We start from the raw sequence: 17,143 nt of genomic DNA, 5'->3' as shown, positions 1-17,143 counted from the left end.
GCAGCAAAGGTCGGACCAGCCGGATCCAGCGGGCTGGATGGATTTGATCGATCTGGCCACCCTCCAACGCTCACCAGGCAACCCTGAGCCGATCACGCTCTGCACCATGCTGCATGAGCTTCTCCTTGCAATGTCCGGGCACTCCGGCAACGTCTTTTCCCCTTTCCCAGCCGAGGGCCCCAGAACTCAGAGGATTGAGCCAGACTTTCCATTTGTCCATCCATCAGAAGCTTCTGGACTGAACAGACTTGCCCAGCTCGGATTCAAGTTCAATCAGATCGCGCGATTCCTGTCCGAGCAACGACACCAAGGCGATTTCCGTACGAGTACGAGGGAAAATGCCAAGCTCTTCCTCTCTGCGTTGGTCGGAAGCATCGAAGCGCATGTTCTAGATCCATACCGCGAGGCGCTCGCTCAGGCAGAGCGAACGGTCCTCTCGTCGAAGCTGTCGGGGCAGCAATATGGTCTCCTCTGGATCCAGAAGGATTTTGAACAGGTACGATATAGGACATAAAGCACTGATTATGGGAGCTGAAGGAATAGCGAACTGGCAGGGGGGGGGCGGTTTGTTCAAGACAACCCCGTGCTAACTCATCCCCAGTTTGAGACCCTATTTGACTATATCCTTGGTCTCGTTAGCGAACTCGACTCCAATCCAAGTGCATATCATGGCGCCCGTCTCCTCGATCTCCTCTATGGCAACTCCATTACCGGGATCCCTGAGATCATGCGTCTGATGATTGAGTATGTGCTTGCAACAGACGAGCGAATGTGGCATTGGATACAACTTTGAGCCTCCGCACACTGACATATTTCTCCATGCGACTACTCAGTCTCCGGGGGTCTTGTCTGGCTGTCTTTTATCGATTTTTAATATCGTGGATGGCGCACGGAAGGCTCCACGATCCTTTTGGGGAGTTTTTCATTGTAAGCATTGTTGAGCAATATTCGATCCTGTGAAGCCCAACGCAGATTGCTTTGCTGCATAGCATGAGGATCGTACACGCCACGCGACACATTCGATCGACAGAAGGTATCCCGAGATTCTGTGCTCTGACATGGATGTCTTGGTTATTGCGTCAATCCAAGTACCAAAACGAATCGAGGGCCCAAACAGCTCCAGGAAATGCGACATCAGCATGGTTCGTTATGGAGGCCGCCTGAAAATCAACAGATCATGGTTTGGCCTCTTCGCTCGTAATCTACCCCATTAACCGAGATAATAATTGTCCTCGCTTTACGTCGCCTTGGAAAGGTTCGCAAATTATGGAATCGCCGAGGAATTGGTACCGACAATGCTTACTCAGGCATCGTGTCACAAAATTATGTTTGTTGGCAAGGCCGTAGCTACGATCCGCCACGCGGCAAGCCCTAAAGGTAGAGGCTATCACACGAGCTTCGATTCCATGAGATCTATACTGTCCATGGCTTAGATTGTGTCGATACGATAGGTTCCATTGGGCTGACATCAATATTTGTGCTGTCTGTTCCAGCCGATCTATATTTGAAGGAACATGCCAGTCAAACACAACACGAGCTAAAATCACTGGTTTGCTGCGCTGAATTCCGAGGCATCGAATTTAGCGCTGTTATTGAAAGGATACACCATCGAGCTGCCTCGATGCTGTGGGAGATTGTGGTATTGGACCAGGACCTGGTTAATCACCTCTTGGTAGGTCCACATGCAGTTGCACTGAGATATTGGAAATATCCTTGGTTCACTATACTCACACGCCACGGGGGTGATAGGTGTTCAAAAACTATTTTTTGATCGGCAAGGGCGAGATTTTCACGGATTTTATAGAATCTTGCGAGGCACTGCGGACACAAGCGAGCCAACGGCTAGCGAAAATAACCAGCCACGGTAAGAATGAAGCACGCCACAAATCAGAAGCTCGCGTGTCCGCAATCCCTTCGGCGATCCTAATCCAGTATCGCGTCAAAGATATCAACAACTCCTTCAGGAGGATAGTCGCACAATACGTGACAGAAAGCGATGGTCCGCACGTTCATTTGACATTTCGGCTTCTAAGGAACGATGGTCAGTTCGCTGAGAATTCTCGCAGTTCCATCACGACCTCGATATTGACTGAATGATGATTACAACCAAGAATCCGGAGGGGGTTTCCCGTCTCCCTTTCGCGACAAGTTGCTTGGGACCCCATTACAATTAGATTACCATATTCAATGGCCCTTGACGATACTATTCACAAACGATGATATTCAAAAGTGAGTAACGCGCCGGAATACCAGGGTACCTGCTAGATATACGGTATATCGGCCAATCTAATCCCCCAGCCCATACTCTCCCCTTTTGATCAAGATACAACTCGATCCTGTCATTTTTGCTGATATTGCGTCGAACACAAATGCGGCTGCAAAAGGTCTGGTCTCTCGATAACTACTTTCACCGGAGGATATCCCGTACAGCAAGTCCTGCCAACACAACGATCATCAACCCCCAATGGTGGCATCTCCGACGTAGCATGCTCTTCTTTGTGGACGCAATTTGGTCCTATGTTCAAGTGAGTGCACCTTCGAAAATTCCACGATCGATTTTATCATCAAACGACATCGAATCCATATTGGATCACGATTTTGAAGACCATCACTATCGATCCGCTAGTATCGTCCTATGAGACTCCATCTTCATTCACTCGTGCTGACCAACCCTTTTATATGAACAGATGGATATTCTTGATACAAATTTTCAAGAAATGATTACCCGGCTGTCTCGATGCAATTCGAGTTATTCAAATATTGATAGAAGATCTGGAAGCCTCGCAATCAATACGGCAGTCGATGGGGCAGATGATGAGCTCCGACTTGATCGCCCACCAACGGCCCTCTCTCAGATTAATTTTGAAGAGATACACCGTGCCCATGCCGACTTTCTAACAGCCGTCGTAAGAGGAACTTTTCTGGAACCAGTGATGCTTCGACTTGTCGGAGGCACAATTGTGGAGATACTGGATATGTGTGAGAAGTATTGTGGGGTGCTTGATCGAGAGATCAAGTCTTCATATCCATGCGACAAACCCCAGGCATCTCGAAGCGCGTTTGCAGAATCAGCAACAGTTGCACAACTTGCGCTGGTAAGGACTTGCTCTCGACATATCACGGCACCCAGCTCATCCCAGTCAACCTAGAGCGATGAGAATATGAGCGGATTTGAGTGCGATGATTCTAGACGCCACTCGCGATCCGGTTAATATCGAACTGTATTGTGCACTTCGACTTTGAATGGATATTGATATCGGACAGGGTTAGTGATCAGAGATGATTAATAATTGATCAACTTCTCTATGCTCCTGAAGGAATTTGATTCAAAGGTCGCATTTTTATTTCGAACGTTCTCGGGGGTTAGAAATTCATCACCACAGGCAACGTGTCTCGGCCAGCTCCTGCTGCGAATTGATTACAATCGCTGGTTTTCGCTGAGCAGAGAACCATAACAAGCTTGACCAGCTGGCGCCAACACGATAACAATGCGCCACAAGACGATGTGATTGAACCAGTGAGGAGCATGAGAAAATGATGGCCCAAACCGAACGAACAGGAAACCTGTGAGAGCTGTGCAATAATTATCACTTTCGGGTGCTCCGTCTCAATGAAGCAGCTTGATGGGAACAAAACATGACAGCAATGTCCCTGAGTGTCCACAATATCAACCAGAGCCCTTTCTTGTGCTAATATTTTTTGGAAGGGGGAGGGAATGAAGTAACCGAATTATCGGTCTCATGAGACTTGTAATCTGCTTTTGTTGGAAGGCGTGTTATTCAAAAACCTAGGGACGAGCATAGCCTCTACTGAGGTACCGGTGTAAAGCTTTGGATTGAATCGAATAAGAAAATTTAGTTCACGTGCTGAGGTCACAAGATATTGAGAGAGAAATATGGATTCAAGGAAACATGTACGATATCAAGGTTACCTCGATATTATGGAGTGACTCCTTATGCAAATTAACTGGAATTATGGGGCTTCATACCACCAATAATTAAGTTAGATACAATAAATGTGAGGAATATCTATATCCCAAATAACGGTGCAACCATCGCAGATGGTGAATGAAGCACGTGTCATTATGGTTGTGAGTGAGGCGAGGTGAAGTGAGGTGAAGTGCAAGCTCGCATCAGGATTCGACTCCGCAAGGGTCAAACGCTATCGATGCTTGGAAATTCCTCAGTCACGCCTCTGGCCACCAAAGATCCCATTGTTGCAATACTGGAGGCGAAGAGTATCGAGAGTAAAGAAAACTTGGGCTGTGGGGTACTGAACAAATATGAACCGATACACCGCAAGTGGATATGGATAATTAGACCGGGCTCCGATAAGCGAAAATGCTCGAGCGACCGGAATTGACATAGTATATCCGATACCTAAGCAACGGATAAAGGCGCGTTTACAAAACAAAACAGAGGATTAATGCGAGTGCGAGTGGAAACAAGAGTGGGAAAAGAGCAGTGACAGACACGATTGTGTCCAGGAGCGACTGGAGCCCCTGGAAGAACACCTCCCGCCACCGAGTCCCAGATTGGAGTTGGGGAGAGTGGTTCCGAGATGGCTCCTCTCTTCGTTCTGTGCTCGCCCATAGGCGAGTTGAAACATATATAAACCACAGCCCATGTGCTGCCTTGCCGATCGTTGATGACAGCGGTGAGGTTGTTTTGGTGGACAACGGCAGCACACAGAAGCACATCGACAAGAGAAGATGGATCAGATGCCTCGTTGGCATCCTCAAACTCAGATATCCCGGGTGGAACGAGAGTAGTCGTGAGAGCATCGGGACAGTGGACTAGCTGCTTGATGGGACCATCATGGATGATGACTATAAACGACAGGGCGCGCAAATGCTCGACCGACAAGACCCGGATGTCGAAATACTGCAGAGGACTCTCGGCAGAGTACTAAGGCCATTCGACACGGTCAAGGCCTGGTGGAAGGTCCAGAGACGATGGGAGACTATGAGAGAGAGGGGCAAAACAAGGAAAGCCGGCCTTTGTACTCGTTTTCTCTTTTCTCAACCGACCCGGTGACCCCGAGCGACGAGGGTCGACAAGGGGCTGATGGCTTTGAATCTGATATGGAAATGAGGTAAAAAAAAATACAGAGGTGAGGACGGTCAAGAAGATGGACCAAAGGTTGGGAGAATTACATCTACATCATCAACGGGAGTACGTTTCACGATGAACCAGACAGCGGAAGGCATAAACAGCAAAAGAACATTTAGCGCCCAACGTGGGGGTCGAACCCACAACCTTGAGATTAAGAGTCTCACGCTCTACCGATTGAGCTAGCCGGGCAGTGAAAGTGGAGAATCGGGGTATCGATCCCCGTGCCTCTCGCATGCTAAGCGAGCGCTCTACCATCTGAGCTAATTCCCCAGGTTTGCCCCGATCTCGTTATCGAGTGTTCCGCGGACGCACCTTTTGAATTACTGCCCTCCCATTGCCTACCAACAAAACTAACCCGGTATCAACCATGCCCCCCGACGACTCGCCTGCCCCCGAAATGGCCGTAGACGTCCATGACAGTGTCCCTGGACCCTCCAGAGCACCCCCTGAGGCCCAAGCTCAGGCCGAAACAATCGATCTCACGGATCAGCCCACGCCCAAGAAACGCAGAGGCGATGGCCAAGAAGTCTCCCAGCCCATAGTCCCCAGTGTAACGTCCACTACTGGGACGTTGGGGCAAGACGGGGAGGGAGGGGGTACAAGACAAGACAGGACGGGGCAGAACAGGGCGGTGCTAGGCTACTCTAGCGGACGGGTGAGCTCGGGGAGCACTTACGTTTATTCACGATAAAACCGAACTCCAGACAAACGGGGGGAACGGGGGCAACCCGCAGGTATACCCTGCGGTGGCCTGCCTGCGGTGCGTGAAAACGCAAAGCGCAGCACAGGTCACGACCCACTGCGCCGCGCAGTACGCGCAGTACGCGCAGCACAGCGTCGGAGATACCATCTCCTACACTCCCACACTTAAGAAGGCTTCCTGCGAGGAGCCCTGCGTGTGCTCTTTATTTGGGGCTCCTCGAGGTGTTTACCGTATTTACTCAGCTCCTCGGGTGCATGGGACAAGTCCTCCAGTGTTTGCCATGTGTTGCCCGAGTGTGGGTAACCAACCCACTTGACATAAAACCGAAGTGACCCATCAGCCACTTTCTTGTGCCTCACGATCCTTTCGACTTCATATTCTTGAGTATAGTATTGTCCGAGGTCGTCTTCCAGTGGTGCGTCGTCCGGGACACCTTCGTCGGCGTCGGGGAACTGTGCTGGACTGCGGGTCGTGTGGCGACGCAGCTTGGACACATGGAAGACAGGATGGAGCTTGCTTCCAGGTGGCAAGTCCAACAGGTAGTTGAGGGGACTGGGTCGGGCCGCTATCTTGAACGGTCCTCGGTACTTGGGCAACAACTTCTTTGACTGGGCTTCGGGGACCTTGATGTTGTCGGCGTCCAGGTAGACAAGGTCTCCAACTTCAAAGGAGACATCCTGGTGTCGGCGGTCGTAGTACTTCGCCATCACTTGTTGCGCATCCGTGAGCGCGTCGGCGATCATCTTGTGTCGGACTTGATGATCTTTGACAAAGGCACTTGGTTTGGGAGGCAATCCAGCCGTGGACTCGGTCAGTGTCAAGGAGGTGGGAACATCAGGCTGGAATCCGTAGAGCGCCTCAAAGGGGCTCAAGCCAGTTGTGCTCGACTTGGCGGTGTTGTATGCAAACTCTGCATGACTCAGCTGTATGTCCCAGTCGTCTTGGCTGGTCGAGGCGTATGTCCTCAGGTATTGCTCGAGGGTGCGGATCGTCCGCTCGGACTGTCCATCCGTTTGTTGGTGGTGCGAGGTTGACATGTTCAGCTTGGTGCCGAGATGGTCGAACAGACTTGTCCAAAACAAGGAGGTGAATCGGGGGTCTCGATCACTGACGATGGACTTTGGGAGGCCGTGGTGCTTGAACACATGCTTGAAGAACAGCAGTGCAAGGTCAGGCGCGGAGCATGTCGTCTGGCACGGCACAAAGTGTGCCATCTTGCTGAACCTGTCGACAAAGACAGCGATTGCATCGTGGTCCAACTTGGTCGTCGGTAGATGCGTGATGAGATCCATGGACATGCTGGTCCAGGGGCGGTCGGGAACAGGCAGGGGTTGCAGCAATCCTTGCTCTCGGGTCGTGCGTGACTTGACCATCTTGCAGGTATGGCAGGACTCGATGTACTTCTCGACGGTGCGCTTCATTCCAGGCCAGTATGCGACTTTGGCCAGTCGGTCGTATGTCTTCTCGACTCCAAAGTGTCCAGCGAGGGGCGAGTCGTGGACCTCTTGGAGCAACTTGGTCTTCAACGACGGAATGTCCGGCACACAGACACGGCTGTCCTTCTTCAGGAGGAGCAGGCCATCACGCACTGTGTACTCGGATGATTCGTCGTCCTTGGGGAGCTTAGACACCTTTCGGAACAGTTCTCCGAACTGTTTGTCGTTGGCGATGTTGTCTCGGACAACATCCAGCATCGTGTTGTCGACACTGACAGTCGACTCGTACAGTGACGCCAATTGGTAGTCGGGGCGTCGGGACAGTGCGTCAGGCACCACATTGAGTTTGCCTTTCTGGTATACAACCTCGTAGTTGTACTCGGCGAGGAACTCCATCCATCGCGCTTGGCGTCGGCTCAGGTTCTTCTTGGTGTCGAGGTAACGCAGTGACTGGTGGTCCGTCACAATCTTGAAGGGCTTGGCGGTACCGTGGAGGTACACTCGGAACTTCTGCAGCGCGTAGATGATCGCAAGCTGCTCCTTCTCGTGCACGGGATAGTTGATCTCGTGTTGGGACAGTTTGCGCGACTCGAAGGCAACGGGCCTTCCCTCCTGCATCAAAACAGCTCCCACCGCAAAGTCGGAGGCGTCGGTGTGCACGGAGACATCCGTGTTCGGGTCGAACACAGCGAGGACAGGAGCGTTCGTCAAGGCGTGCTTGAGGGTCTCGAACGCTTGGCGTTGTGGGTGGTCCCACACGAAGGGGCACTCTTTGCGGAGTAGGTCTGTGAGTGGACCGGCAGTGCGCGCCAGATCGGGGATGAATCGGCGGTAGTAGTTGACGAGACCGAGAAACGACTGCACGTCAGAGACGCATGCGAGCGGCGGCCACTCGACCACAGACTTGACCTTGGCGGGGTCGACTTCGATTCCTCTTCCTGAGACAACGTGTCCCAGGAACGGGACTTGATTCTTGAAGAACTCACACTTGGACAGTTTGGCATACAACTTGTGCTCGCGTAGCTTGGCCAGCACGCGGGCGACATGACCTTCATGGGTCGCTTCATCCTTGCTGTACACAAGGATATCATCCAGGTACACGATGACAGAGTTGTCGAGCTCTTGGCGGAACACATCGTTCATCAGCTGCATGAACGTGGCAGGTGCGTTCGTCAATCCGAACGGCAGCACTAGGAACTCGTACAGTCCGTAGCGAGTCCTGAAGGCGGTCTTGTGGACATCATCCTCGTGGATGCGGATCTGATGGTAGCCTGAGCGGAGGTCTATCTTGCTAAAGACCTTTGCTCCACTCAGACGATCCATCAACTCGTCGATCCTGGGCAACGGGTAGGTGTTCTTGATGGTCTGTTTGTTTAGTGCGCGATAGTCGACGCACATCCTGAGATCACCTTCTTTCTTCTTGACAAAGAGCACTGGTGCACCATACGGTGACTGGCTCGGGCGGATGAACCCATGGGCGAGGAGGTCATCCAACTGGCGCTTGAGTTCGTCCATCTCCGTCAGCGACAGTTGGTACGTCGGTCTTGACGGAGGCGACGAGCCTGGTTCGATGTCGATGCGATGATCGACGGTGCGTTGGGGTGGCAGGCATTGTGGCAACTGGTCGGGGAATACGTCCTTGTACTCGTCGAGCAGCTTGGTCACCACAGGCGGGGGACCGGGACCGGCTTGGTCGGTGTCGTCGACCTCACGCACGACACAGAGGAACGACGTGTCCTTCTTGATCAGCCTCTTGAATTGCATGGCTGAGAGGAGAGGTGGCATGTTGGGTGAGGCCATGCCCTGCAGGACAATGTCAGGGCCAACACGGACAGTGCGGCCTTTCCAGTCGACGACTGGAGTCGGCTCGGCACGAGCAAGCCAGCTCATGCCGAGGATGGCATCGAACTTGGTGTCGATCACTTGGAACAACAGGACAGGATGGTACTTGGGATGGAGGGCCACTCGCAGGACCACTTGGTGTGTGCACTGCTGCACACGATCGTCTGCAAGCGCCACACTCATCGGCGACTTCTTCTTGGTTGCATGTATGTTGAGCTCCTGGAGCAAGCGTCTGCTGACAAAGTTGCAGCTTGCTCCAGAGTCCACCATCATTCGGACGGTGTGACCTTGGACGGTGGCAGGGAGGTACAGCAGGGACTCTTCATGGTCCTCCTGCACAGCCTCCTGCACCATGACTTGACTTGGGGGAACGGGCGACACTTGGTCTTGGTTGGCTTCATCACGGCCACTCGGACATTTTGGATAGGGTTCGGCCATTGCGGGGGCCTGCGGCGTCAGCACGCCATTGCACACGACGTCCACGGCTTGCGGACACATGTCGGAAGCATCCGACACACACGACTTGACAGGGGTGAGGGCACAGGCGGTCCTGTCCCTCAAGGGTTCTTGATTTTCTTTTTTGTTTTGGTTTTCAATTTTGGTTTTCTCTTCACGTTCGTGGAGAGGCAGGCGGCTTGCGCCACCATGCACCTCTCGCACGACGCACAACACTTGGTTTGTTTCTCCTTCGGGGGAGGGGGCGAGGTGAACTTCCTCTGGAGACGCGTGGACTGCATTGAGCAATCCACGGCGTTGGTCTCCTACTAGGGCTCCAGAGCCACCTAGTAGGGTCGGCCGTTTCCCGACTTCATGGGGCACTCCTTGGCCTGGTGTCCCGGTCGGTGACAGAAGAAGCAGGAACCATGGCGGAGGTCCTCCTGCTTCTGTCTGTCCTTGGGGGAGACAGTGGCAGCTTGCTGGAACCGGGAGCGGGGAGGGCCACGAGCCTCCATGGCGTTGACGTCAACGTCCATGGGCTCAGGCATGGGTCTTGCGGGCGGGGCCGGGCGAGGCGGACGGGCTGGGACGTGATGAGACCGATGGCCGCCTGCCAGCTGCGGGTAGAACTGGCGGCCATGGTACTGGACGTTGTCGAGGTTCTCGGCAACGTCCATCATCACGTCCAGGGACTTGCGGGCATCAGGGTTGCTGGCGATGTACTCTCTGATCTTGGGCTTGAGGCCCTTCTGGAAGAGGTACATCGCATCAGCAGAGCCCAGCTCCTCAATCTGGGAGGAGAGGTCTTCAAACTCCTCGATGTAGCGGGTCACAGAACCACGCTGCACGAGAGAGTATAGCTTGTCACGGGCAATGAGTTCAGCATTGGGGCTGCCGAAGCGGCGACGGAGGCGGTCCTTGAAGTCGTCAAACACACCTTCGCTCTGCTCGTCGAACCCTTGGCGGCGGTACCAACGGTACGCCTGGTCCTTTAAGCAGAGCTTGGCGGCGACGATGTGGTGGGTGGGGGCGACTTGGGCAGCATCGAGGTAGTCCTCGAGTTGCTGCAGCCAGTCCTCCACCGAGGAGGAGCGGCTCTTCCCAGTAAACACTGGGGCACGGAAGGTCTTGAGGAAGGCTTCCGGAAGTGGGCGGGGGTTGCTCATGGCAGGGGCAGGCTCCAGGGACAGAGAGGAGAGTCGGTCGGCAAGAGAGGCGGGATCCAGCTTGAGGATCTAGAAAGAGGACAAACAGGACGAAAACAAGACGAGGATTTCCGATGCTACCATGTAACGTCCACTACTGGGACGTTGGGGCAAGACGGGGAGGGAGGGGGTACAAGACAAGACAGGACGGGGCAGAACAGGGCGGTGCTAGGCTACTCTAGCGGACGGGTGAGCTCGGGGAGCACTTACGTTTATTCACGATAAAACCGAACTCCAGACAAACGGGGGGAACGGGGGCAACCCGCAGGTATACCCTGCGGTGGCCTGCCTGCGGTGCGTGAAAACGCAAAGCGCAGCACAGGTCACGACCCACTGCGCCGCGCAGTACGCGCAGTACGCGCAGCACAGCGTCGGAGATACCATCTCCTACACCCAGTGGCCAGAAGCCGATCGAAACAACGATCGAGGAGCTCTACGGAGACTCCGAAATGTACCCCAACCCTCCCGATGTCGAGGCCGAGAAGAACTGGGCCATCGAAATTGCAGCCAAGGAAGAAAGGGGCGAAGCCTGTGAGGCCGACTACATGTCACTCACCTTCGACGAGATCACTTACCGTCGATTCCGCTTGGTCTTTGCACTCCGAGGCCACAGGGTCCGCTGCTCACGCTGTGCAGACAGGAAGCAGGCCTCATGGCACCTCGACCAAGACGACCACGACATCGTGTGCAAGAACAACATGATGAGCCCTGACAACCCGGCCAAGATTAAGGAGTGCGGCCAGCGCTTCCCCGTCCTCGCCTTTTGGGGACTAATGACCCGCACTGCGGACAACATTCAAGCCTTCAACCAACGGGTGTCCCTCGGCGACGCCAACACGGTCGGGGCCCGAGTCTGTGATGGCCGTAGCCACAAGACGCGGCGCCAGCCACTGACAAGCGCCAAGAGAGCACAAGAAATGAAGCAGCTGATCCAGCAGCTTGACCTCTCCAGCCCTGAAGGAGTCAACAAGCTCAAGGCCATCGCCACTGAGGCGGTAGAGGCACTCGTGTGCTACACCAATCACGCGTCTGAGGAGAAACGCGCTCCCCCACCGGACACCTTTGCTGCCGCCGCCGCGCGTGGTGCCCGCAAGGTTACACACGCCAGCGCCAGGACCGTCACCGCCAACCGGCTCGAGGCCCTGGAGAAGGTCACCCTGGAAAACGATACTGAGAAGAGAATCAGTGCCATTGGAGCGGTGCTCAGAGGCCGAAACCCAGACGACGGCAAATGGATCGTTCCCAAGGTCGCCACCCCCTTCAGAATGATCCGAGCCAAGGCCGCAATCGAAGAAGGCCCCATGAAGACCAAGATCGACAGTGCCACATGGGTCTACGTCAGGGGAATCCCGAGAGGAAGCTACAAGGCTGTCAGACAGGCGTTCAAGCTGGCAGGCTTCCCGACGAACCAAATCCTGAACATTAGCTTCGTCGACCGACACACAAGCGAATTCATCCTCAGGGACGCCAGTTACAAAGAACAGTTCCTCAAGCTCATCAAAAGCTGGAAGTTCACAGAGATCCCAGGCGTGGATGTCAAGAACTTCACCGAAGAGGAAAGAAACACCAAGAAGATGCAAATCAAGAATTACATTGAACGCGCAGCCAAGATATGTGCCGAGTCCAGGGATCTTCTCACGGCCACAGTCTACCAGCGCAAGCTCGACGACCCCGACATTGCCGAGCAAATCACCTCCAGGGCCCGTGAGATCGCCCAAGGAAGAACAGGCCGCCCCGCGATGGGCGGACGCACAGAACCCCAATCCCATCAATGAATCAGGTACCCAACGTACCGACAATCAGGTTCGCGACTCTCAACGTGAACGGCCTTGAAACCTCATACCACGAAATCATTGAAGTACTCGACAAACAGAAACTGGAATTCATCACAGTTCAAGAAACATGGCTGAAACCTCATAGCTCAATTGGACCACTCAAGAACCTCATAGTCTTCGAGACACGCGAGCCGGACCCAAACGGCCGCAGCCGAGGTACCGGTGGGATCGCCCTGATCCGGAACCCACGAAGAACCAACATGGAGGACTTTAGCAACTTCTATGTAGGCCCGCACCACACCAGTATCTGGTTCAAGTTCAGAGGAATCACCTTCGGTTCATTCTACCTCAAACCACTACTCCGTGAGAAAGTCAAGGAGGGCCTGTCCATCATCAAGAGACAGACTACCCAGCAAGGCACCCCGATCCCATCTGTGATCATGGGTGACTTCAACACCAGACTCGGCCAAATGGCCAGGGACTCTCGTTTCAACGACCGAAGACCAACCCTCCTCTCGGCCGCCACCGAGGGACTACTCACCTTCGTCGATTCGTCCAACCCTCGCGGGGACCACTGGACACACTACTGCGATGTGGAAGGGACGTCAGTAATCGACTTATTCTTCGCATCGATTGCCCTCCGACGGAAGCAAAAGACCGTCAAAGTACAAACAAACACCACCTGCAACTCGGACCACCGACTAGTAACGATGGAGCTCGAGTGGGACGCCGAAAGGCAACCCCGACAGCCCACGATACATGTCTGGCGCACCAAGCAATTGGAATTCCCACGGGTCCACGAAGAGTACCTCGAGGCCTTCGAGCAAGTACACCCGGTAGTAATCGAGCAGCTCACCCAACTCGAACAACGATTCCCACGGCGGGAAGGACTACTCGGACCACCCGACGCCGAGACCCTCATAGAAAACGGATGGTCGATCATCAAAGGCCACATCAACTCGATTGCCAACATCGTCATCGGGAAGCGCAAGAAGTACGGAGCCGTCCCCCCGAATGGCTTCTGGACCCCAGAGATGACCGAGATCAAGAGGCGCCGGAACGCAGCGTACCTACTCGCTTCCAGAGCGCCCCACGGCTCGAGACTACAAGTCGAAAGCGCGGCAGAGTACAATCTCCAGAACATTACCCTCCGCAAACTTGTCAAACGTCGCAAGCGAGAATTCTACAACAACTGGGCCGAATCACTTCCGACCAAGCCTGACACCGAGCTCATGAAGGAAATCAGCAAGCGTGAGAAGATCAAGAGTGGTTACTTCAACCGCTCAGTACTCCCGAACGACGCAGAAAGCTTGGAAACCTACAGAACTCACTTCGGAAACATTTCAAGCCGACATGGGGTCCAAGAAGACCGAGTAGTCGCGCCCAGGCAACATGTCGCATTCAGTCGAGTGGGCGTGGGAGACATCACCCCCGCACAAGTACAAGAGGCCATCAAGTACACAGGAAAGCGCAAGGCCCCAGGGTCAGACGGAATCAGTGCCGAACTACTCCACCCAGTCAAGGAATGGGTTTCAGCATGGCTGAGCCGTTTTTTCAACTGGTGCATATGGACCGGCATCATTCCCAAGGAATGGAACATCGCTGTCAACCATCCAATCTGGAAACAGAAAGGAGAGGAAGGAGACATCAAGATGTACCGCCCCATCTCACTACTACAAGTAACGAGGAAGATATTCGAAAGGATCGTTCACAGCCGCCTCCTGGAAGAAATGGGCCCCATCGACATTGCCCAGGGAGGCTTCCGACACAAACGTGGAACCCTCGACCAAGTATTCACACTCGACGTCCTCGTCAAGAAACTCAACAACGAAGGCCACACCCCCTGGGTAGTCTTCATGGACATCAAAGCAGCCTACGACTCTGTCGACCGTGAGATTCTCTGGCCAAAGCTAGAGCTACGGGGAGTACACATGTCCACCGTCAGAATACTCAGAACACTATTCGACAACGTCAAAACCACGGTACTCATCAGCGGAGCCCGTTCCCACACTTACTGGCTCGAAATCGGACTACTACAGGGCTCGGTCATCTCACCAACCCTGTACAGCCTTTTCGTCGACGACCTCCCCCAGAGGCTCCGGAGAATCGACTCACCAAAGATTGGCGACCTGACCATCAACAATGTCATGTACGCCGACGACATGGCACTGGTCGCGACCAATCACGACGACGCACAACGACTACTCGACATCTGTGAGGCACATGCGGCGGAGCACAAGTACTCCTTCGCCCCGACCAAGTGTGAAGTACTCACAGCGACACCAAACCCCGAACCACTGACTCTCGGAGGAACCGAGCTCGGCTTCGTCCGAAGTACTTTCAAGTACCTCGGAGTACAGTTCGGGGCCAAGGGAATTGACGACGAAGCACATGTCACACACCTGAAACACCGCGCCACATTCCAAACGAAGAAATTCAGGATGTACGGCATCTTCAGCAAACAAGTACACCCCGGTGTCATCAACAAAATCTTCAAAACCTTTATCAGACCACGCCTAGAATACGGGCTGGCAATCATGAGACCCAGTGCAAGGGTAATGACTAGTCTACGTACATGTATGCTGGACAACCTCCGGGCAGCCTTCAACGTGCGAAAAACCACCTCAGGACACGCCCTCATGACGGTCACGGGGGTCTACTCCATGGCCGTGAGACGAGAAGTACTCATGATCAAGTGTTACGGCCGCTGGTTCGAAAGGATCAACGACCCTGGGTTCCTGGGCTCCCGAGTACTCAAGTACCTCCTGGAGCTCCCGGACAGGGACCGCAACAAGTCGATTCTCACACCAGTCCTGAGCAACGACTGGTGGAAAAAGGTGTCAGCACTGAAGATCCGCTTCCCGACTCGATCACGTGTTCAACTGTTCGAGAAAGCACTACCCGGAAGTACCCCACTGAAACGAAGAATGATCACCAAATTCTTCGAGGACGGACGAGACCCCGAAAAAATCATGTCAGTAGCAGGGACGTACCGCTGGAAGGGTGACCCCATACTCAGCGGTCGCAAACCGGTAGCCTCCGTGGGACAGGTACGACGGATATTCCTGTGGAGACTCGGAGTATTCCCCCCCAAGCCAGACAGAATCTGCAAAAAATGTGAAAGAGAGGGCCACCCAGATGTCAAAGTCAACCGCCGACACGTGGCAGAATGCATAGACGCCGAAGGACGACTGTGGGAATTTCTTAGAACTCCGCCACCACCAGAAGGATTATCGTATATTGACCAAGCCATCGATGCCCTCCCCAAGCTCAAGCGACTACCCCAGAAGCCGTTCACGACCGACGAAACAAGACTAGAAGCATGGCGGACCGAGTACCAAAAAGTACTCGACCAGTCCCCACCACTGTGGAGAGCAGTGCTGGAAACCCTAGGTGCAGTCACCAACCAATGTATGGGTTGGACTGACGACATAACAGCCCCCGCGAGAGTCGCAAGGGACCATGTGGACAACTGATCCCACGGCCACACGGAGAAAAATAGTGTGGGATAGGGGCATGCTCTGACAACCTCGTGCTAAAGGGCGATGAGTACTCGCAAATCTTGACATCGCTTGACCTCTCCCTGCCGCTTGAACCCTCACGGGTGATGAGGGGAAGGAACACCCACTACTATCCCAGCTGGCCGCATGGCCAGCAACCAGTGCCAGAGCCCGAACGGGACGCTAAGGCAAAAGTCTGTCTAATAAACGGACCCATCTGATGAAAAAAAAAATGAGCTAATTCCCCAGGTTTGCCCCGATCTCGTTATCGAGTGTTCCGCGGACGCACCTTTTGAATTACTGCCCTCCCATTGCCTACCAACAAAACCAACCCGGTATCAACCATGCCCCCCGACGACTCGCCTGCCCCCGAAATGGCCGTAGACGTCCATGACAGTGTCCCTGGACCCTCCAGAGCACCCCCTGAGGCCCAAGCTCAGGCCGAAACAATCGATCTCACGGATCAGCCCACGCCCAAGAAACGCAGAGGCGATGGCCAAGAAGTCTCCCAGCCCATAGTCCCCAGTGGCCAGAAGCCGATCGAAACAACGATCGAGGAGCTCTACGGAGACTCCGAAATGTACCCCAACCCTCCCGATGTCGAGGCCGAGAAGAACTGGGCCATCGAAATTGCAGCCAAGGAAGAAAGGGGCGAAGCCTGTGAGGCCGACTACATGTCACTCACCTTTGACGAGATCACTTACCGTCGATTCCGCTTGGTCTTTGCACTCCGAGGCCACAGGGTCCGCTGCTCACGCTGTGCAGACAGGAAGCAGGCCTCATGGCACCTCGACCAAGACGACCACGACATCGTGTGCAAGAACAACATGATGAGCCCTGACAACCCGGCCAAGATTAAGGAGTGCGGCCAGCGCTTCCCCGTCCTCGCCTTTTGGGGACTAATGACCCGCACTGCGGACAACATTCAAGCCTTCAACCAACGGGTGTCCCTCGGCGACGCCAACACGGTCGGGGCCCGAGTCTGTGATGGCCGTAGCCACAAGACGCGGCGCCAGCCACTGACAAGCGCCAAGAGAGCACAAGAAATGAAGCAGCTGATCCAGCAGCTTGACCTCTCCAGCCCTGAAGGAGTCAACAAGCTCAAGGCCATCGCCACTGAGGCGGTAGAG

General features: G+C 54.2%; 1 protein-coding gene and 2 non-coding genes across 3 annotated transcripts; 1 reads left to right on the top strand and 2 right to left on the bottom strand.

The window, feature by feature from the left end:
- The first annotated feature begins 45 nt into the window (after positions 1 to 45).
- On the top strand, positions 46 to 3,811 carry BJ171DRAFT_180648 (gamma-tubulin complex component protein). Its single transcript, XM_053106062.1, has 12 exons — positions 46 to 496; positions 602 to 744; positions 834 to 927; positions 1,090 to 1,142; positions 1,256 to 1,377; positions 1,494 to 1,672; positions 1,750 to 1,864; positions 1,946 to 2,041; positions 2,112 to 2,229; positions 2,324 to 2,525; positions 2,688 to 3,095; positions 3,318 to 3,811. The coding sequence occupies exons 1-12, from the start codon at positions 107 to 109 to the stop codon at positions 3,453 to 3,455; spliced, it is 2,058 nt and encodes a 685-aa protein (XP_052964538.1). The 5' UTR covers positions 46 to 106; the 3' UTR covers positions 3,456 to 3,811.
- Positions 3,812 to 5,230: 1,419 nt separating this feature from the next.
- Positions 5,231 to 5,303, bottom strand: BJ171DRAFT_t203. Its single transcript has one exon. It is a non-coding gene; the product is annotated as a tRNA-Lys (tRNA).
- An 8-nt stretch (positions 5,304 to 5,311) lies between these two features.
- On the bottom strand, positions 5,312 to 5,384 carry BJ171DRAFT_t202. Its single transcript has one exon. It is a non-coding gene; the product is annotated as a tRNA-Ala (tRNA).
- Between the last annotated feature and the right edge of the window lie 11,759 nt (positions 5,385 to 17,143).

The sequence above is a fragment of the Polychytrium aggregatum genome (assembly GCF_025602895.1).
Source record: "Polychytrium aggregatum strain JEL109 chromosome Unknown BJ171scaffold_31, whole genome shotgun sequence".
Taxonomy (NCBI): domain Eukaryota; kingdom Fungi; phylum Chytridiomycota; class Chytridiomycetes; order Polychytriales; genus Polychytrium; species Polychytrium aggregatum.
The sequence above is the reverse complement of the archived record's forward strand: the minus strand, read 5'-3'. Positions and strand labels throughout refer to the sequence as shown.

What these genes read in the sequence shown, in the direction of transcription:
- BJ171DRAFT_180648 (XM_053106062.1), top strand. Translation starts at nt 107, where the DNA reads ATGCTGCATGAGCTTCTCCTTGCAATGTCCGGGCACTCCGGCAACGTC. An exon ending in AGCGAAAATAACCAGCCACG is followed by an intron (nt 1,865 to 1,945) that starts GTAAGAATGAAG and finishes ATCGCGTCAAAG; the next exon opens with ATATCAACAACTCCTTCAGG. An exon ending in TCGGCTTCTAAGGAACGATG is followed by an intron (nt 2,042 to 2,111) that starts GTCAGTTCGCTG and finishes ATTACAACCAAG; the next exon opens with AATCCGGAGGGGGTTTCCCG.